The sequence below is a fragment of the Lethenteron reissneri genome, chromosome 26 (assembly GCF_015708825.2).
Source record: "Lethenteron reissneri isolate LAM-NWPU_2019-01 chromosome 26, ASM1570882v1, whole genome shotgun sequence".
NCBI lineage: Eukaryota > Metazoa > Chordata > Hyperoartia > Petromyzontiformes > Petromyzontidae > Lethenteron > Lethenteron reissneri.
The window spans coordinates 4181754-4199604 of NC_083804.1; the positions used below are offsets into that span (position 1 = coordinate 4181754).

The 17851-nt window shown below is 48.2% G+C and overlaps 1 protein-coding gene across 1 annotated transcript; it reads left to right on the top strand.

The window, feature by feature from the left end:
- The first annotated feature begins 554 nt into the window (after positions 1-554).
- On the top strand, positions 555-17604 carry LOC133347519 (myogenic factor 5-like). The gene is made up of 3 exons (XM_061559847.1): positions 555-1734; positions 13401-13473; positions 14767-17604. The coding sequence occupies exons 1-3, from the start codon at positions 1144-1146 to the stop codon at positions 15075-15077; spliced, it is 975 nt and encodes a 324-aa protein (XP_061415831.1). The 5' UTR covers positions 555-1143; the 3' UTR covers positions 15078-17604.
- The last annotated feature ends 247 nt before the right edge of the window (positions 17605-17851 follow it).

The following is a 17851-nucleotide window of genomic DNA, read 5'->3' on the forward strand; positions in this document are numbered from 1 at the left end:
ACGTGGCAATGTGAATTAACAACGCTTACACACGTGCGTGCGTGTGTACACTAAATCGAGATTGAAGTCGCCTTTCTGCGGAGGCTTGGCGATTGTTCGTGATGGTGATCGTGACATTGGCCGTCGATCAACGGTGGTGCGACGGGGAGTGGGGCAGAGTTGGGATCGTAACGATCCCCATGCATGGCTCTGACTATCGTGATCGCAGCAGTCTCTGGGCGGTGACGAACTTAATGAAGAAGACGACCTCGTGCCACGATGTCCTTGCTGCTCTTGCAACAGCAACAGCAGCAGCAGGACAGCGATTGTGCTTTTGATAGTTGATAGCGGTGGTGTTGGTGGTGGTGGAGGAGGAGGTTAGTGGCGTTTTGAGGGATGGCCCGGTGGGTGTGGTGGGTGGCGTGGGGTGCTCGGGGCTTCGCGAGGTCACGACGGATGAGAGACGTTCGAGCGGGTGGGGTGTGTGGGTTGGGTGTGTGGGTGGGTGAGTGGGCATCTCTGGGCGGTGCCGCAAAACGCCGGTGTCCAAAAATAATCAGTGGGTGCCACTGAGCTGTTGAGATGTGGCGATAGCCGGCCTCTACTTGACGCGCACGTGTACGTGTGTGTAGATATATGTTCTCGATTAAATGTTAGAAATGCGGTAGGCATTTGAACGTCGCCAAATCTCATCCGACTTATCGAACAGCTGTCGCGCGGAATGCTAAAGTCCGCCGTCTCCTCTTCTCGTCCAATTCTCGTTTGAAGCACTCCGTTGTTTCAACTCAAGACTCGTTTAATAGTTGATACACCTACGGAGCAGCACACGCACACGTACATAGAAGCACACACACGCACGGGAGAAATTCGCCTCTAATAACTGTGCCGCACTGGCACGTGTGAACGTATCGAGCGGTACCTGTGCTTGCGCTGGCATTAACATTACCACCGCTGGTCATCAATCCGCACGTAATCGCGAGGCTCATCGGACTGATTAAGAAGTGACGCTTCGGCCGTCGACGCTTCTGATAAGAAACACGCGAACAAAAGACGAAGAGAAAAAATAAAGACATTTGAACAACATCAACAACATCATCAACAACAACTAAAAATATTTAAAGTGCATCGCTCCACCACCACCACCACCGCCTTCCGCCCGCCACCATGGAGCTACTGGACGGGGGCGCCGCCGGACATTTCGTCTCCGAGGCCGAGAACATCATCTACCGTGGCGAGCCGTGCTTCGGCTACGGAGACATCGACTTCCTCGACGACTTTGACCCGCGACTCGAGAGCCCGTCGGCACCCGGCGGCGCTCACCGCGGCGTGGACGACGACGATCTGATGCCGTCGCCCGTCGGGGACGATCAGCACGTGCGGGCCCCGCTTCACGTGGGGGGCCACCACGGCCCGGGCCCCTGCCTCCTGTGGGCTTGCAAGGCGTGCAAGCGCAAGACGAGCACCACGGACCGTCGCAAAGCCGCCACGATGCGCGAAAGGCGCCGCCTGCGCAAGGTGAACGAAGCGTTCGAGACGCTCAAGAGATGCACCTCCAGCAACCCCAGCCAGAGGCTGCCCAAGGTGGAGATTCTGCGCAACGCCATCCGCTACATCGAGGGGCTTCAGCGGCTACTGCGGCAGCAGGGAGGAGGTGGTGGTGGTGGAGGTGGTGGTGGTGAGCTGGTTGGAGGCAACCACGAGGATGGATACTCGGACGGGGGGATGTCGGGAGGGCGAGATGATGCGAGTGGAACGGTGAGTTACGTGGTGAGTGTGTGTGTGTGTGCGTGTGAGTGTGTGTGTGTGAGTGTTGAGTGTGTGTAAGTGTGTGTGTGTGAGTGTGTGCGTGTGTGTGAGTGTGTGAGAGTGTGAGTGTGTGTGTGTAAGTGTGTGTGTGAGTGTGTGTGTGAGTGAGTGTGTGCGTGTTGAGTGTGTGAGCGTGTGAGTGTGTGAGTGTTGAGTGTGTGAGTGTTGAGAGTGTGAGTGTGTGAGGGAGTGTGTGAGTGTGTGTGTGAGTGTGTGTGCGTGTGTGAGTGTTGAGTGTGTGAGTGTGTGAGTGTTGAGAGTGTGAGTGTGTGAGTGTTGAGTGTGTGAGTGTGCGTGTTGAGTGTGTGAGTGTGTGCGTGGTGGAGTGTGTGAGTGTGTGAGCGTGTGCGTGTGTGAGTGTGTGCGTGTTGAATGTTGTGAGTGTGTGAGTGTGTGCGTGTTGAGTGTGTGCGTGTTGAGTGTGTTAGTGTGTGATAGTGTCAGTGTTGAGTGTGTGCGTGTTGAGTGTGTTAGTGTGTGAGAGTGTCAGTGTTGAGTGTGTGAGTGTGTGCGTGTGTGAGTGTGTGCGTGTTGAATGTTGTGAGTGTGTGAGTGTGTGCGTGTTGAGTGTGTGCGTGTTGAGTGTGTGAGTGTGTGCGCGGTGAGTGTTGAGTGTGTGAGTGTTGAGAGTGTGATTGTGTGCGTGTGAGTGTGTGAGTGTGTGTGTGTAAGTGTGTGCGTGTTGAGTGTGTGAGTGTTGAGTGTGTGAGTGTGTGCGTGTTGAGTGTGTGAGTGTTGAGTATGTGAGTGTGTGCGTGTTGAGTGTGTGCGTGTTGAGTATGTGAGTGTTGAGTGTGTAAGTGTTGAGTATGTGAGTGTGTGCGTGTGAGTGTGTGCGTGGGGAGTGTGTGAGTGTGTGAGTGTTGAGTGTGCGTGGGGAGTGTGTGAGTGTGTGCGTGGTAAGTGTTGAGTGTGTGAGTGTGTGCGTGTTGAGTGTGTGAGTGTTGAGTGTGTGTGAGTGTGTGAGAATGTGTGTGCGTGTTGAGTGTGTGAGTGTGCGTGTTGAGTGTGTGAGTGTGTGTGTAAGTGTCTGCGTGTTGAGTGTGTGAGTGTTGAGTGTGTGAGTGTTGAGTGTGAGAGTGTGTGAGTGTTGAGTGTGTGAGTGTTGAGTGTGTGAGTGTTGAGTGTGTGCGTGGTGAGTGTGAGAGTGTGTAAGTGTGTGCGTGTTGAGTGTGTGAGTGTTGAGTGTTGAGTTTGTGTTGAGTGTGTGAGTGTGTGTGTGTTGAGTGTGTGAGTGTGCGTGTTGAGTGTGTGAGTGTTGAGTGTGTGAGTGTTGAGTGTGAGAGTGTGTGAGTGTTGAGTGTGTGAGTGTTGAGTGTGTGAGTGTTGAGTGTGTGCGTGGTGAGTGTGAGAGTGTGTGTGTGCGTGTTGAGTGTGTGAGTGTGTGAATGTGTGTGTGCGTGTTGAGTGTGTGAGTGTGTGAGAATGTGTGTGCGTGTTGAGTGTGTGAGTGTGTGTGTGTGAGTGTTGAGTGTGTGAGGGTGTGCGTGTGTGAGTGTGCGTGGTGAGTGTGTGAGTGTGTGCGTGGTGAGTGTGTGAGTGTGTGAGTGTTGAGTGTGTGTGTGCGTGTTGAGAGTGTGAGTGTGTGCGTGTTGAGTGTGTGCGTGTTGAGTGTGTGAGTGTTGAGTGTGTTGAGTGTGTGCGTGGTGAGTGTGTGAGTGTGTGTGTGAGTGTGTGCGTGTTGAGTGTGTGATAGTGTGAGTGTTGAGAGTGTGAGTGTGTGTGGTGAGTGTGTGTGAGTGTGTGTGCGTGTTGAGTGTTGTGTGTGTGAGTGTTGTGTGTAAGTGCGTGTTGAGTGTGTGAGTGTGCGTGGTGAGTGTGTGCGTGTTGAGTGTGTGCGTGTTGAGTGTTGAGAGTGTGAGTGTTGAGAGTGTGAGTGTGTGTGGCGAGTGTGTGCTTGTTGAGTGTGTGAGTGTTGAGTGTGTTGAGTGTGTGCGTGGTGAGTGTGTGAGTGTGTGCGTGTTGAGTGTGTGAGTGTTGTGAGTGCGTGTTGAGTGTGTGAGAGTGTTGTGAGTGTGTGGTGAGAGTGTGTGAGTGAGTGTAGAGTGTGTTTGTGTGTGAGAGTGTTCGCTTGGGGTGTTGGGGAGCGAGTTCGATTCCCGCTCACGGCCAACACCAAGTGACGATTCTTTGAACCGTTCCTGGGCCTCCCCTAGGTCTACTCGGCCTCAAATGAGCACCCGATGCGGTGTGTAGTAAACATCGCCACTGGGGAGACAAAGGCGGTCGGGCGTGGTGCTGGCGACCCACCCCCTCGTGTGCCGTGCCTGCCTTCATAGGTGCTCGCTAACAGCACTTGCCCCAATAGTCTGTTAAGGCTATACGGGGGATCTTTTGATATATGAGTATGTGTGTTAGTGTCTATGTACGTGTATATATGTGTATGTTTATATTAGTGTATGTATGTGTATTGGTGTCTATGCGTCTTGAGTGTATGTGTCTACTTATATATATGTGTACTTATATATGTGTGTAAGTAAATAGTGAAATGAAATCACTAACACGAATAAACTCTGACCGCTTCGTGATCAACGTTTAAGAATGTGCGCTCGTGTTTTCCCCACTCCGTCCATGGGGGTGTCAATGAGCAGCAACTCGGAGAGGGATCGAGAAGGTAATGGGGAGGAGGGCACCGCGTTAGTCAACACCCAAAGGTGGCCTAGGTAGGCAATGGTGGTGGTGAAGTTGGGGTTAGGAAATGCTGAAGGCGCTGGGCATTTGACATTTCCGACGTCACAGACTGGCAACGAGAAAAAATGAGGACGGGGGAATCGTCGCCATCGCGCACAAAGACGGACGGGTGGGTCAGGAGCGGCGCTTTCAGATGCGCGCTTCTGCGGCCGTCTGGAACGTTCTCCGAATTCCGATATTGGGAAGGCCGCTGCTGGAGCTATGATGCACTTTTAAATCATGTAGATTGAAAACCAAATTTCTTTACAAGTGATTTGTATGCGTTTGTCTTCTCCCTCCGCACGCACCTCTGATTAGCACGGTTGGCTACGTACGGTGTGAAAGAAGTTCAACATACACACAATGTGAAGAGTTTTGATTTACTCAAACGAAGTCAATACATTAACGCAATATAACAATATAGAAAATGTCACTTATTTAACAGGGGATTGATATAATGGTTATCGCGATCAGTCTTAAGATTTCTGCCAGTACATAAATTACGAAAAAATAATATGGGCAAAACAGAAGGCATGCACTGGTTTCAAGGTTATTGGCGAAGATCAGCATGTCACGGCTATGAACTCTTCCCAGTGAATGCACTGCGTGTATATCCTGCTTCGCAGTTAAGGTGAGTACGGCTGGCTACGTACGGTGCGAGAGAAGTTCAACATAACATACATAAGTCAGTGGTCTCTCCTGGTTGTCATTCGCAAGGGCTTAGGGCATTGTGCTGCCTGCGTCAGGGTCCATATTTGACCCCAAAATTACTTATTTGGGATTAAAGACACAGCAGCTGTAGCAGCAGCAATCACCCTCCCACTGAGAGCAGGCCCATGGCCCTGGTCACTCTTGCGATTGACACTCATCCTGGTCTCACCTGACCAAAGAAATAAACTTGGATTTTTATTTTAAGGAGTAATATTTTTTTTTTACTTTTTTTTTTAAACACGCTTTTATGAAATGTACTAGTAATGGAAGAACTCCACGAAGTGGCCCCGAAGCTTGCCACAACGTAAGGAACCGTGAGGCAATTAGACCCAAACCGAAACATAACATATACAAAATATTGTTTAAAAATGTTTTTTTTATGATAGAATATAGTATTGCCATCAGTATGACATAAATATAACAAGTTTGCAGTCGATACCACATTGGGAAGTGGGTTAAAATTGAGTTGCAAGATTTCAAGATACAACAACAGTGAATTAAATAAAAGCTGTACGCACTGACATTCGTGTATGAATATGCACTGTTGAACTGAACTTTTTTCGCACCGTACGCAACCAACCAGTTCAGGTATGTGTATATATATATGTGTGTATGGTGTACGTGGAGCGGTTCGATTCCCACTCACGGCCGACACCAGTGACAATTATCTGGACCGGATCTAGTCCTCCCCTAGGTCGACTCAGCCTCAAACGAGTATCTGGTGCTGTGTGGAAACATCGCCAATGGGGAGACAAAGGCGGTCGGGCGTGGTCCTAACAACACTTGCCCCTACAGTCTGCTCAGGCTATACGGGGGATCTTTGTGTCGATTGCCGTGCCGGCCTTCGTTCAATGCTTGCCCCAACAGTCTGTTAAAAAGTCACCCCACGGGGGAGTCTTTGTCTTTGTGTTGTGTTAATGGGGGTAGGACAGTTAAATTGCAGTAACACACCGAGATGTGCTTCTCCAATCAACATCATCTTGGCATTTCAGTCCATTTGCCACGCCGCACGTCCCACACCCTCTCTAATGAATCGCCAATAAATTAACAATAAATTAACAGGTCGGCGAGCAGACGAATTGGTGGTGGGCTGGTTGGTGGGGTGTTGGCGGGGAGTGGATGAATGCCCACGGGATATTCGCGACAATCGGCGAGTTCGCGTGTGCGAGAGTCTGAACCTCATCCTGCTCCCCACCACGTGAATGCATTGGCAGGACGCCGCTAATCGACGCCGGCGGTGTTCGATTGAAGCAGAAACGACGGAGGGAAAAGTGGGGGGCAGGGAGGAGGGAGGTCTAAGGATGTTAAGAAAAAAGAAAGGAAAGACGGACGCCTTTTTAGACAGACATGACAACACAAAGAGACACCACCAACAACATCAACACGAAGATAATTGGCAACTCTGAGCGGACTTAATGAAGCCCGCTGGATTTATCTCTCATCCAGAGGTCGTCTTCATCTCCCCCGCTTCCTTCCGTCCAACCAGCAGCGCTTGTCGAACCTCTTTCGCACCGTACCTAGCCGACTCGGAGGTGCAGACGAGTACACACGAGTACTAAACAAAGATCCTCCGTGTAGCCTTGACAGACTGTAGGGGCAAGTGCTGTTAGCGAGCAGCACCTACGAAGGCCGGCACGGCACACGAAGGGGGTGGGGGTTGGCCAACACCACGCCCGGCCGCCTTTGTCTCACCCAGTGGCGATGTTTCATTTGAAGCCGAGTCGACCTAGGGGGAGGCCCAGGTACCAATTCAGATTATTGTCACTTGGTGTTGGGCCGTGAGCGGGAATCGAACTCGGGTCGCCGGATTTGTAGCGCTACCCGCTACACTACACGAGTACATTACACACACACACATCCACAGGTACTTCTATCGACTGGCTGTGGTGTTACTCGTTTTGCGGTGGGGTAAAGTGCGAGCACTTCCATCAAATTCAAAACGTCCGGTCAGCATGGAAGAGTAGGCCAAATACCCTCTGGAGCGGCCCTCTAGACTAGGAGGCCCTTCCGCTAGCAGTGGCGTGAGCAGGGAATTGCAGGGCTGCGCATTTCCCCTTCATGTTCCTTTCACTAACAGACACACACGTGCGCGCGCACGCATTCTCTATATTGCGTCGTAATTGAAACGATGGCGCTATGCGACTTAACAATTTAAAATATAAAATGAAAATGCAATTTAGTGAGGCCCTCTAAATATGTGGGCCCTGGACAAATGTTGCATTTTCCCCTGCGCCCCCCTAACTCCGGCCCTGCCGGCAACACGAAAACTGAGCACGTGGCGCGTGTGATGTTGTGGGGAGCGGTGGCGCAGTGCTTAGCGCAACCTGCGCCACGTCAGTGAACAGCTCCTGGGCCTCTCCGTAGGTTGACTCAGCCTCGATTGAGTACCTGGTGCGGTGTGTAAACATCGCCACTGGGGAGACAAAGGCGGCCGGGCGTGGTGCTGCCCCCCCCCCCCCCCGCTCGCTAACAGTACTTGCCCCAATCGCTTGTTCATACTATACGGGGGATCTTCGCATGTGTCTTTGTCCCGGTGTGTGATGCACTGCTATTTACCCCCCCTCCCCACCTCGAGTTAGATGTCTTGGTCACACCACCGATGATAAGCAGTGACACCGAGATCGACTCAATATAATACGAGCACTGGGGGCCACACACATCAGGCCTCCTGAAGACAAAGACGGTCCGCCCTACGTGGTGGTGGTGGTGGTGATGGTGCTGGCTTGCGCCGAGCTCACTGGCAGTATGTGCCCTATAACAAGGTTATTGGGGGGGGGGGGGTTCTTTGTCTTTGCGAGCCACGCTACCAACGATTCCAGCTCACGGCCACCAACATCAATGATGATTATCCGAAACCAGTTCCGGGCCTCCTCTTGGTCCACTCAGCCTCAAATCAGTACCGGAGGCGATGTGTAACGTTGCCAATCGGGAGACAAAGGCGGCCGCGCGTGGTGCTGACCACTCATCACCTCGTGTGTCGTGCCGGCCTTCATAGGTGCTCGCTAACAGCAACTGCCCCAACAGCATGTGAAGGCTATACGGGGGATCTTTGTCATCATATTAATTGCGTATGTGTGTGCTTATATGGTTGTGTGTATTTTCGTGTATATGATGTACCTATGACTCAACCGCCTTTAATTGTGCCCAATCGCGCCAAGATCGTGTAAGCTAAGTCGACACGACATCTATGAAATACAGCCTCGTAACTCATCGGCTTAACGCAGCATAAATACATATTCTGATTCTGTACTTGTACGGGAGGACTTGCCACGGAATACTCGGAGTTGACGGCGTAGGTCGCACGGTGGCCATGGGTTGGCAGCAGAGTGACCGCAGTTGACTGAATTCATCTTCTTCTTGGTTCTTTCCGTAAAGTCACGTAGAAGGGAAATAATAAAATAATTAAAAATAAAACAAAAAAATTTCTCACGACATAGCGGCCACAACATAAGCAGCCGTCCTCAGGTGAGGAAACAGAGCTGTCGGAAAGACAGCGTCCCAATGTTTCTTCACCTGAGGACGGCTGCTTGTGTTGTGGCCGAAACGTCGTGAGAATTTTTTTTATTTTATTGTGTTTATTTTTATTATTTTATTATGTTTTATTTTTATTATTGTATTATTTCCCTTCTACGTGACTTTACCGAAAGAACCAAGAAGATGAATCCCTGCAGTCACGAAAGCTTTAAATCGAAATTTAATTAATCTTGTCTTGAGCTCTGAATGTTATCACTCCTCACGTAAAGCCAAACAAGTACTCACTCACGGGATTGACTAAACATATCAAATGCTGGACTCTTGCAAGTCATTGGATGACATGTGTGTATCATCATTGTGACCCGCTCCTACTGGACATCTATGAAAAATAGCTTTATAGCTCACATAATTCCTCTAGAATAAATATATCAATATTTGTATTAATGATTCTGATCATTATCGGTCATGTGCATTGGCCCACACCTGTACACCAGCGGGTTATGTGCGGGATTGGTGGATCACACAAAGATCACCGTGTACATGCGCTCAACTCACACGCGTCCGATCGAGTGGAGTTACTGTTCCTAGATTTCTCAAAGCTCCCAAACCCACTGGGCCGAGATGTGACCCAGTTGAGGGAGGGGTGGGGGGATGTCTTTCCCCCTCTTGACAGTGTCTCACTAAAAAAAAGTGCTTAAGGAAATCTGCAGACCTGATCCCGGGTGTCTAGAGATTATATCGTCTCATTCTTTCCCGTATGCGTCGCTGTTGTGCCCTTTCTTTCACCGGGAGATGAAACGCGTGAAACAGCATTTGCTTCTTCTGCAAAGGTGACCCGGGATGAACCGACACCGTTTGAAGAACACAATAATTCGACGGTGTTCATAGGGATGGTGCTGCGTGTCACTTTATCGAGGAGGGCATTAAAGAGTGCTTTGTGATTGCAGTTTCCATCTCTTCAGCAACGCTGGCAGTGCCATGCGGCTCTGAACCTCCAAGAAACCTCGTCATCCCGCAGGTGTGAACCATTGTAGATTTTGCGAATCGGCATGTTGGCTTCTCTCGTTGAGCTGCAACTCTTCCTCCGTTATCCAAGGTCCCTTGGGAGGTCTGGACTGAGTCGCAGCACAGCTTTAAGCAGCTGCGTGAGCCACCGTCCTGTCACTCGTTTCCCCTCTGCGTCGGGAGGGGGTGAGGATGATCCATTTCTCACTTACGACGTTCAGCGGCTAGCTATGGTGGCGTTGAATTGGATCCGATGTGGATGACTCCTGTCACAGTCGTAGGAATGGCAGATGCGCCTTGCCGATGACCAGCCAATGGTGAGTGAACAGATGAGCTCCAATGGTAGGCTCCGGTGTCAAGAGCATGGGCTCGCATTTGAGGTTCTGCCACTACTTAGCTCAAATGTTCTTTCTTGGATCTAACGTGTATCGAAGCTGATGCTTCACATTGACAGAACAGGTGTTTACAAGCCCACGGACTGCATAGAAGTATAATCGTCTCCTACTGTCATTGTTGAGCTGATCTGGCCCATACTTTCCAATCACTCTCATCCAAGTGCTAACGTCATAACCCACTCGGGCATTAAAGTCATCTAATAATATAACTCGATCCCAAGGGGCCACTTTAGCCAATACCTGGCACACGAGGTCACAGAAGGCATCTTTCTCGTTTGCTTTGCCCGCATCCCTCCACGGATGTTTACCTTCAGTGAGGGCGCAGGCAACCACCATCGACACTATTCCACAGCTCACGTTGATTGACAAGCAGGCCTCCAACTGCCTCCCACCACATCTCACCACCACTCCTCTGGGACGCGTTAACTCCTTTATTTTGAGGAAGAATGGAGCCGAATCCCAACGTTATAAATGGACCCTCGGCCTGGATTCGAGATCCGCACCACCGTTTAAAAGGGCAACAACGGAAAGTACAAATTGAATCCCAACTCCGGTAGGCCATCAATTCCCACACCGCATACAAGACAAAGGAGTATATTCGCGTATCGTCTGGCATTGTGACTCCTTAGAGCCTGTGTAGATTCTGATTCTAAATCATCGAATCGGAAACTAAATCATTGCATCAGCCAATGAGGACGTCATCGAATCTTGATTTGAAGATTTCGTGACTGCAGGAATCCATACTCTTTGGTTCTTTCGGTAAAGTCACGTGGGTAGAAATAAAATCAAACGAATCACGACGTTTCGATCGTAGCACAAGGCCTACTTCAGCATTTTCTTGCTGTGGTTGTTCCACCTGATGAAGATTGCTTGTGTTGCGATCGAAACATCGTGATTTGTTTGATTTTATTTCTACCTACGTGACTTTACCGACAGAACCAAAGAGTACGTGGTCGGATGTTTAGGTTTTTTGTTTTGTTACACGGATGCTCCCGCCTATCACTAAGCAGTACGGTGAATCATCTTCTTGGTTCTTTCGGAAAAGTCACGTAGAATGGAAATAATAAAATAATTATTATTTTATTCTGTTTTATTTTTATTACTTTATTATTTCCATTCTACGTGACTTTACCGAAAGAACCAAGAAGATGAATCCCTGCAGTCACGAAAGCTTTAAATCGAAACAGTACGGTGAAGTATGCTCAACAGCCCCATGACGAGAGGTCTTCATCCAGCAGTGGCTTGAACAAAAGGAATGTACATTTTTTTCCTTGTTATTACTACTATTACTGTTATGGCAATTATGTAGGCAACGTAGCAGCTGCGTCGCTGTGTGGGCACGGTATGCGGCTGTCCACGTGTGCGACAGCTGTTCTTGATGTCCAGGAGAATGTGTGTGTGTGTGTGGGGGGGGGGGGTAATAGGGTTTCAAAGACGACAGCGATAACATGGCCTATAATACAGATATAAACACGTTCGGGAAAAAGAAAAAAAACCCATGCGTAGGCATGGATTATGTGACGCTTTCCAGCATGCCCGTTGTCTTCGGAAGTGTTGAATTAGCCGCACGAAAGCCGGTGGATAGCTGTAGGGGCAATTCGCGTTTGAATATTTGCGAATACAGGAGTCGGGGTTTTGTTGTGTGTTCCCCTCCCCAGGTTTGGGGTCTCCAAAATATTGGGGAAATTCTTGGATCCATTTTGGGCGGCTTTCAATCGGCGACGTCTCTAATGGGTAGATACGTTTTAACTTGAGTCTATCGTCGTCAGAGGTCACAAACGGGTTTTGATTCCTTACCCGTACCCGTACCCGGCCGCACCAGGGTCGCAAATGGGTACCCGCACCCCGCAGTACCCGTTCCCTACCCCTACCCGTACCCTACCCGAAATGAGTGACAAACGGCTACTCACCAGTGACTCACGGCCTACCCGTACCCGGCCGCACCAGGGTTGCAAACGGCTACCCGTACCAGTACCCGGCCGGGTACGGGTAGCCGGGTATCGGGTAGGGTACGGGTATCGGGTACCTGATTGCGACCTCTGATCGTCGTCTGTTTCGTCTCGGATCGTCTCGACGAGAGTGAACGTTCCTCCCTCGCCCCCTACAGACGGACAGAGCAAATGCGTGGACGATTTCAATCGTACGAAAATTGGAAAGCTTTTTGAATGTCTGGATATAATACGTGCAATATCGAGCAAAGCAATGGTATACATAGATGCCTATATGCACTTGTAGAAGTACGTATTGTATATTTCCCGGGCATTCTGTCAGGCATAGAACTTGAGTAATTTCCGAGTTCATTGCCGAGTTTATGGGCTCATTCTGGCTGGAAGGAGCCATGTGCAAAGTTTGGTATGAATTATGACTTCCTACCACCTGCTGATATTCCCGTAAACTTCACTCGTTCTTACACCCATGTTGCGCAGTTGGTCTATCAGCCAAACTGTGTCGTCTCATCCACACTGTGTCCCACCACCATCCACCACCACCACACTGCATGCAGGTCACTATAACACCCTCACCCACTTACTCACCCACCACAACACTTCTCTGCATGATTCTTCCTTCGCGCTGCTCAATTTTTGGAATTCCCTCCCATCGTCTGTACCGTACCGTATTCCCACGGCATTATCATCTTGCGCAGAATTCAAGACGCGTGCAAACTCTTTATCTATCGCAAATTCGATCGTACTGTGTTGTCACTGACCGCTTGAGCCTTCAGGCCTGTGAAAGAATGACCCACGAAAGATAAACTATGATGACTTTTGGCTTAGATCGGAAGAAAAAAAGCCAGTGACCAAAAAGTTTTGCCAATCGCGACGATGAGCGTGGGGGGCGCTCCCTGGCGGACACAGCGGGGGACATCGCCAAACAATCGTGGAGTGAACAGGAGAGGTTTTAATAACCATACGTTTTAGAATATCTATATTTTTGTAAATATCAGCTTGTCACATAGGGCGGGCTGGCTGGCTTGGTAATGGCTTGCGCGTATATTTAATCATTTATATACCCGTGGTCACAATGCGTGTTTGCGTGACGAAAGCTTCGCTTGCTCCACAAATGAGCGAGGATTTTAAAATGTGATCGAATGATAGCCATTCCTGGTGGCATTGGAAAGGGATTAAAGGGACACAGTGAGATGTTTATGACTCGAGACATTTCGAGGAATAACACAATTTAATTGACAATTTGTGGTTGTAACAGACATCGAAGGTTCCCTGTAAGTTACTCAAGTGGTTTTTACAATATAGCAACCATAATCCCCAACTGATCAAAATTAACTTGGCAGGAGCTGAATGATAATAGAGTATGGTACTGTATATATAGATGTTTTAAAGTCACGGTGCTTTGTTTTGTCAGACGGAGTGTGGACGAGTGGCGTTTGGAAGATCAGACACGGACTACGGAGGCCAATACAACTCCCCCGTGCTTGGTAAGGCTGATACACACACAGGCACATTGGAAACACACAGACACACACACAGTGCCCGTTGCACGCACACTTTGTGTTGTTGTTATTATTATTACTGCTACTATACATGTTTACCCAGGAAAGCCTCATTGAGCATCACGACTCGTTTTAAGGAGAGTCCTGTCAATTTTTTTTTACAGTAGAGGAGCAATGATTGTTGCCTAGATTTTAATCGAGTAATTTACGTTTAAAATTTGGCAAATTTAGACCACGTGTTCCTCGATCTGCCTATGAATATCATAAACCCATGCACCTCTCCTTGCTTTGTTCGGAATAATTTTCAGTTTTTTTTCATTTGTTTCTGAACCATATGTCATAGGCAGGTAGTAAACACTGATTTGAAAACTGTCTTCTGTCGGCACATTGGTACGTATGACAATGGGACCCTTTTCGGCGGTATCGAGTTGATTAGAAACAAGAATCGGGGATTTACCCTCTCCGGCAATAATACAGGAGGTGTCAGGGTGTTCAAACACCAAATCGACACTTACTGAAAGGCATTACGGCTGCATTAATAATCAGTTTCAAGAACAATGGAAATTGTATCATCAAAGGAAGTTTTTTTCAACGTCGTTTCACAAGCATGTGTGGCGAATGCAGACTTGATGCCTTCCAATCGGTGTCTATTTTGTTGTTTGATCATCTTAACACCTCCTGCATTATTGCACAAAATGGTAAAGCCTCTTATTTTAGTTTCTCATTACATTGTATGTATGTATGTATAACTTATTCGCACCGTACGTAGCCAACCGTGTGGTGTGGGGGAAGCACAAAAAACTAAACACAAAAGGTAATTTTAAGGACATGCGTTTTCAATCTAGATTAAAAAGTGTATAGATTCCGTCTTTATTTGATGTCCGGCCAAAAGATGGCTAGCATCGGTACGTTACTTCGGACGAGATTGGGCTCCACCGATGAGCACATTTGTTTACGTACGATGCGAAATAATTTTTACTTCGATTTAAAGCTTCTTTCGTGACTGCAGGGATTCATCTTCTTGGTTCTTTCGGTAAAGTCACGTAGCAGCCGTCCTCAGGTGAAGAACAGGTCTGACAGACCTGTTCTTCACCTGAGGACGGCTGCTTGCGTTGTGGCCGAAACGTCGTGAGAATTATTTTATTATGTTTTATTTTTATTATTTTATTATTTCCAATCTACGTGACTTTACCGAAAGAACCAAGAAGATGCGAAAGAAGTTCAGCATACACATGTACAACACAGCACGTGCGTTCCAAATCCGTCCCTTGCGCACAGAGGCCGCCGGAGTGAAGGGTGCGCTCGTGGTGTCCAGCCTTGACTGCCTGTCCAGCATCGTGGAGCGAATCTCCAGCGAGCAGAACCCCGGACCCGCCGGCCCGCCCGGCGGTGGCGGCCCCCACGCCAGTGGGCCCCCCGGTGGGCCCCCCGGTGGGCCCCCCGTTGGGCCGGCCTACGGCCACATCCCCTCCGACGGGGGCCCGGATCCCAGCCACGGTGGAGGGACCCTCGGGGAACCGGGACCACAGTTGTGTTCCATTGGCCGAGACAACTCGATCGCCCCTACCCCTGTGTACGAGGTGTTATAACTGAAGCAAACGAATCGGTGGGGGTGGCAGTGGGATGGGGTGGGGAAACCTAAGTCAGATACGGCTCATGACTTCATTTCTTGTGGCTCTCGGCCACGCGAGGCCCACCACTTCCAAACTTGCAGGCATCTTGTACTAGAAGGGAGGAGGAGGGGGGGGTTACGTTCAACCTGGCAACATCACTGCATTTCCAAGGTTCGTGCCGTCAATCACTTGTGTCACTGCCGTGATGGAAGTGGCTGAGGTGGGTACTGTATTGGTACGGTTGCCTACATGTAGTTGTCTTTTTTTAACTCCTGTTCGGCTCTCAGCAAGGAAAAGGTTCCCCAACCCTGCACTAGAGTGTGTGGGCGCCCGTCTAATTGTCTGTGTGTGTGTGTGTGGACATATAAACGAGTTGCAATTGTAAGTCGATTGGTAGTTGGGTTTAAGTCGACTCACTAAACGAAGCGAGTCTTCTTCTCATTCTAGTCCCATGGCCTTTTTGCGCAATTGGAGGTACAACCCTTTCCTTCAGAGAAAATCTCCTTGCAGTGTTCTCCATCTGTCACTCCGTCATCACAACCGATATCGCTGCCATCCTGTCCAGCGCTTTGCTGTTTTATGACTAACAGCCAGATCGTGGTGTTCATCCTCACCCCGCCCCTGTACCCAGCACTTTTCACGCTTGGTAATCGACCACATTGCATCCTGGCCACGTGTTACTAATGCAGTGCCGCAGTTTGCCGTGCTAGACACAACTTGGTTGCCTATGTCTGTCCAGCTGTCTTGTTTCTCGCACGCTTTGAAAAATCAATCAATAATTACATGCAGGAGGCTTTCGGTTCAGAGGCACCGATTCTCCGTCGTTACTAGGGTTCTCACACCTCGCTGTTGAGTACACCGAGGAGATCAACGGCTTCTTCTTTGACGTGACTAAGATTTCTCTAGTTTTTACAAACTTCATCCGGTTTGCCTTAAGCAGCTCTTGCGGAGCCGAGTCTCGTATTTGCGTCGTTTTTACTCGTGGCACGTGCTGTCACGATGCTGCCAAGATATTTTAACTTCCAGTGGCTGTCCATCTGACAATGATGGTGATCCTTTACTTTCCAGCAGTTCCTTTTTTACCATTGATGTTTATTGTTGCAAATATTACTCATCCTATGGGGAATTTTTTTTTATCGATATCATCTGCGAACCAGCAGGTTACATAGCCTTCACTCTGTTCCTCCTCAAGTGCCTCTCACGTAATGTACTCCAACACACATGTACTCCAACACACATGTTGGAGTGCCGTGCGGGAGGGAGACAGCGCACAACCCTGTCGCACTCCGAGCACGATTCTAAACCATTTCGTCAATAGCGCATCCCATGCATCGCCCATTGTGTAGCCTGCCTTTGTGTTTATATGGGTGAATTATCCAACAATCGGCTGCATCACGTAGAGTAGAAACGCAGCAAGTCAAGGTGAATTGTGTTGTATACCGTATTTGGACATGGGATCGTGGTTGGATTGTGGACAGTAGCTCACGTGATTCTGGACCAGCTTTGTCTCATCTGACATAGGATCCAACATAAATACATACATACCATAAAAAAACTAATCCTTATTTTATCTGTTACAGAATCCCGGATTCATCCAATACAGAACCCTTGACTTATACGATTAAAGAACCGTCAACCCATCGAATAGAGAATTCTGGGGTCAATTTCGTCTATTAGTTCAGCTTGTAGGTGTTGATGAATTTCACTCACTTCAGTGGCCAAACAGTAAATCTTTTCATCGATTAATATATTCACTACAGCAAAGCTTGACTCGATTATGAAATTCAGTCTTGGTTGCAACTCGATTATATATGTGTATACACGCACACAACCTCGCCAACACAAATCTTCATGAAATATTCCGTGCCTTATTCTGTTACATCAAAATCGCGTGTGAAGCCAAACTAATTTGTACAAGAGCCTGTTGTGTTATTGCTGTTATTACTGTACAGTATTTTTTCTTATTATTGTGTTCTTGGTTTTGTTCAATATTAGTTTAGCACTCTCAAAGTCTCAATTGTTTAAAGCTAATTTCCTTTTTCTTCGTTTTTTTGTTTCATTTGATGTTTGTTTGGCTCTTCGTGATTCTTCCTAGTAACTTTGTATTTTTCAAGGTGAGCCAAAAAAATTGATACGGACCATATAGTTTAATTTTTTTCACGGTATCTGTGTGATTGCTCACACGTTATCTGTTCTGTATTATCACGATTATTATTGTGATTGTTATTGCAAAAACCCAAGAACCAGGGCCTCGGTGCCAATAAAAAAAAACAACAATAGTGCGTTTATGCGAACGCCCGTTCATTTATAAATTGTGGCATAATACTGTGGTTGCTGAATGTATTTATGTTTGTAATTTTTTTAATTTATTTCTTACAAGCAAAAAAAAAGTATGACATTTTTTTTTGGATCGCGGCCCCAAATTTGTGTACTGTATGTCAAAATAAAAATACGAATACCAAAGTGCCAAAGCTTGTTAATAAAATATATAAAAATGTCTAAATATTTCATCCAAAGTGGATTTTTTTTGTATGCGCGTGTGGACGACATGACGACATAACGATTTTGACTTCCGTTTATTCGGGACCCCGGGGTCCCGCCATAAGGTTCATTAGCGAACCATTACAATTGGTAGTTACGGTCGTGAATAGAGTTCGAATTCCTTGCTGCGCGATTTGACAACGTAACTAACAGCGGCGGCTTTAAAGTGGAATACGAATCGACGAATTCATGAATCGTTACACCTCGAG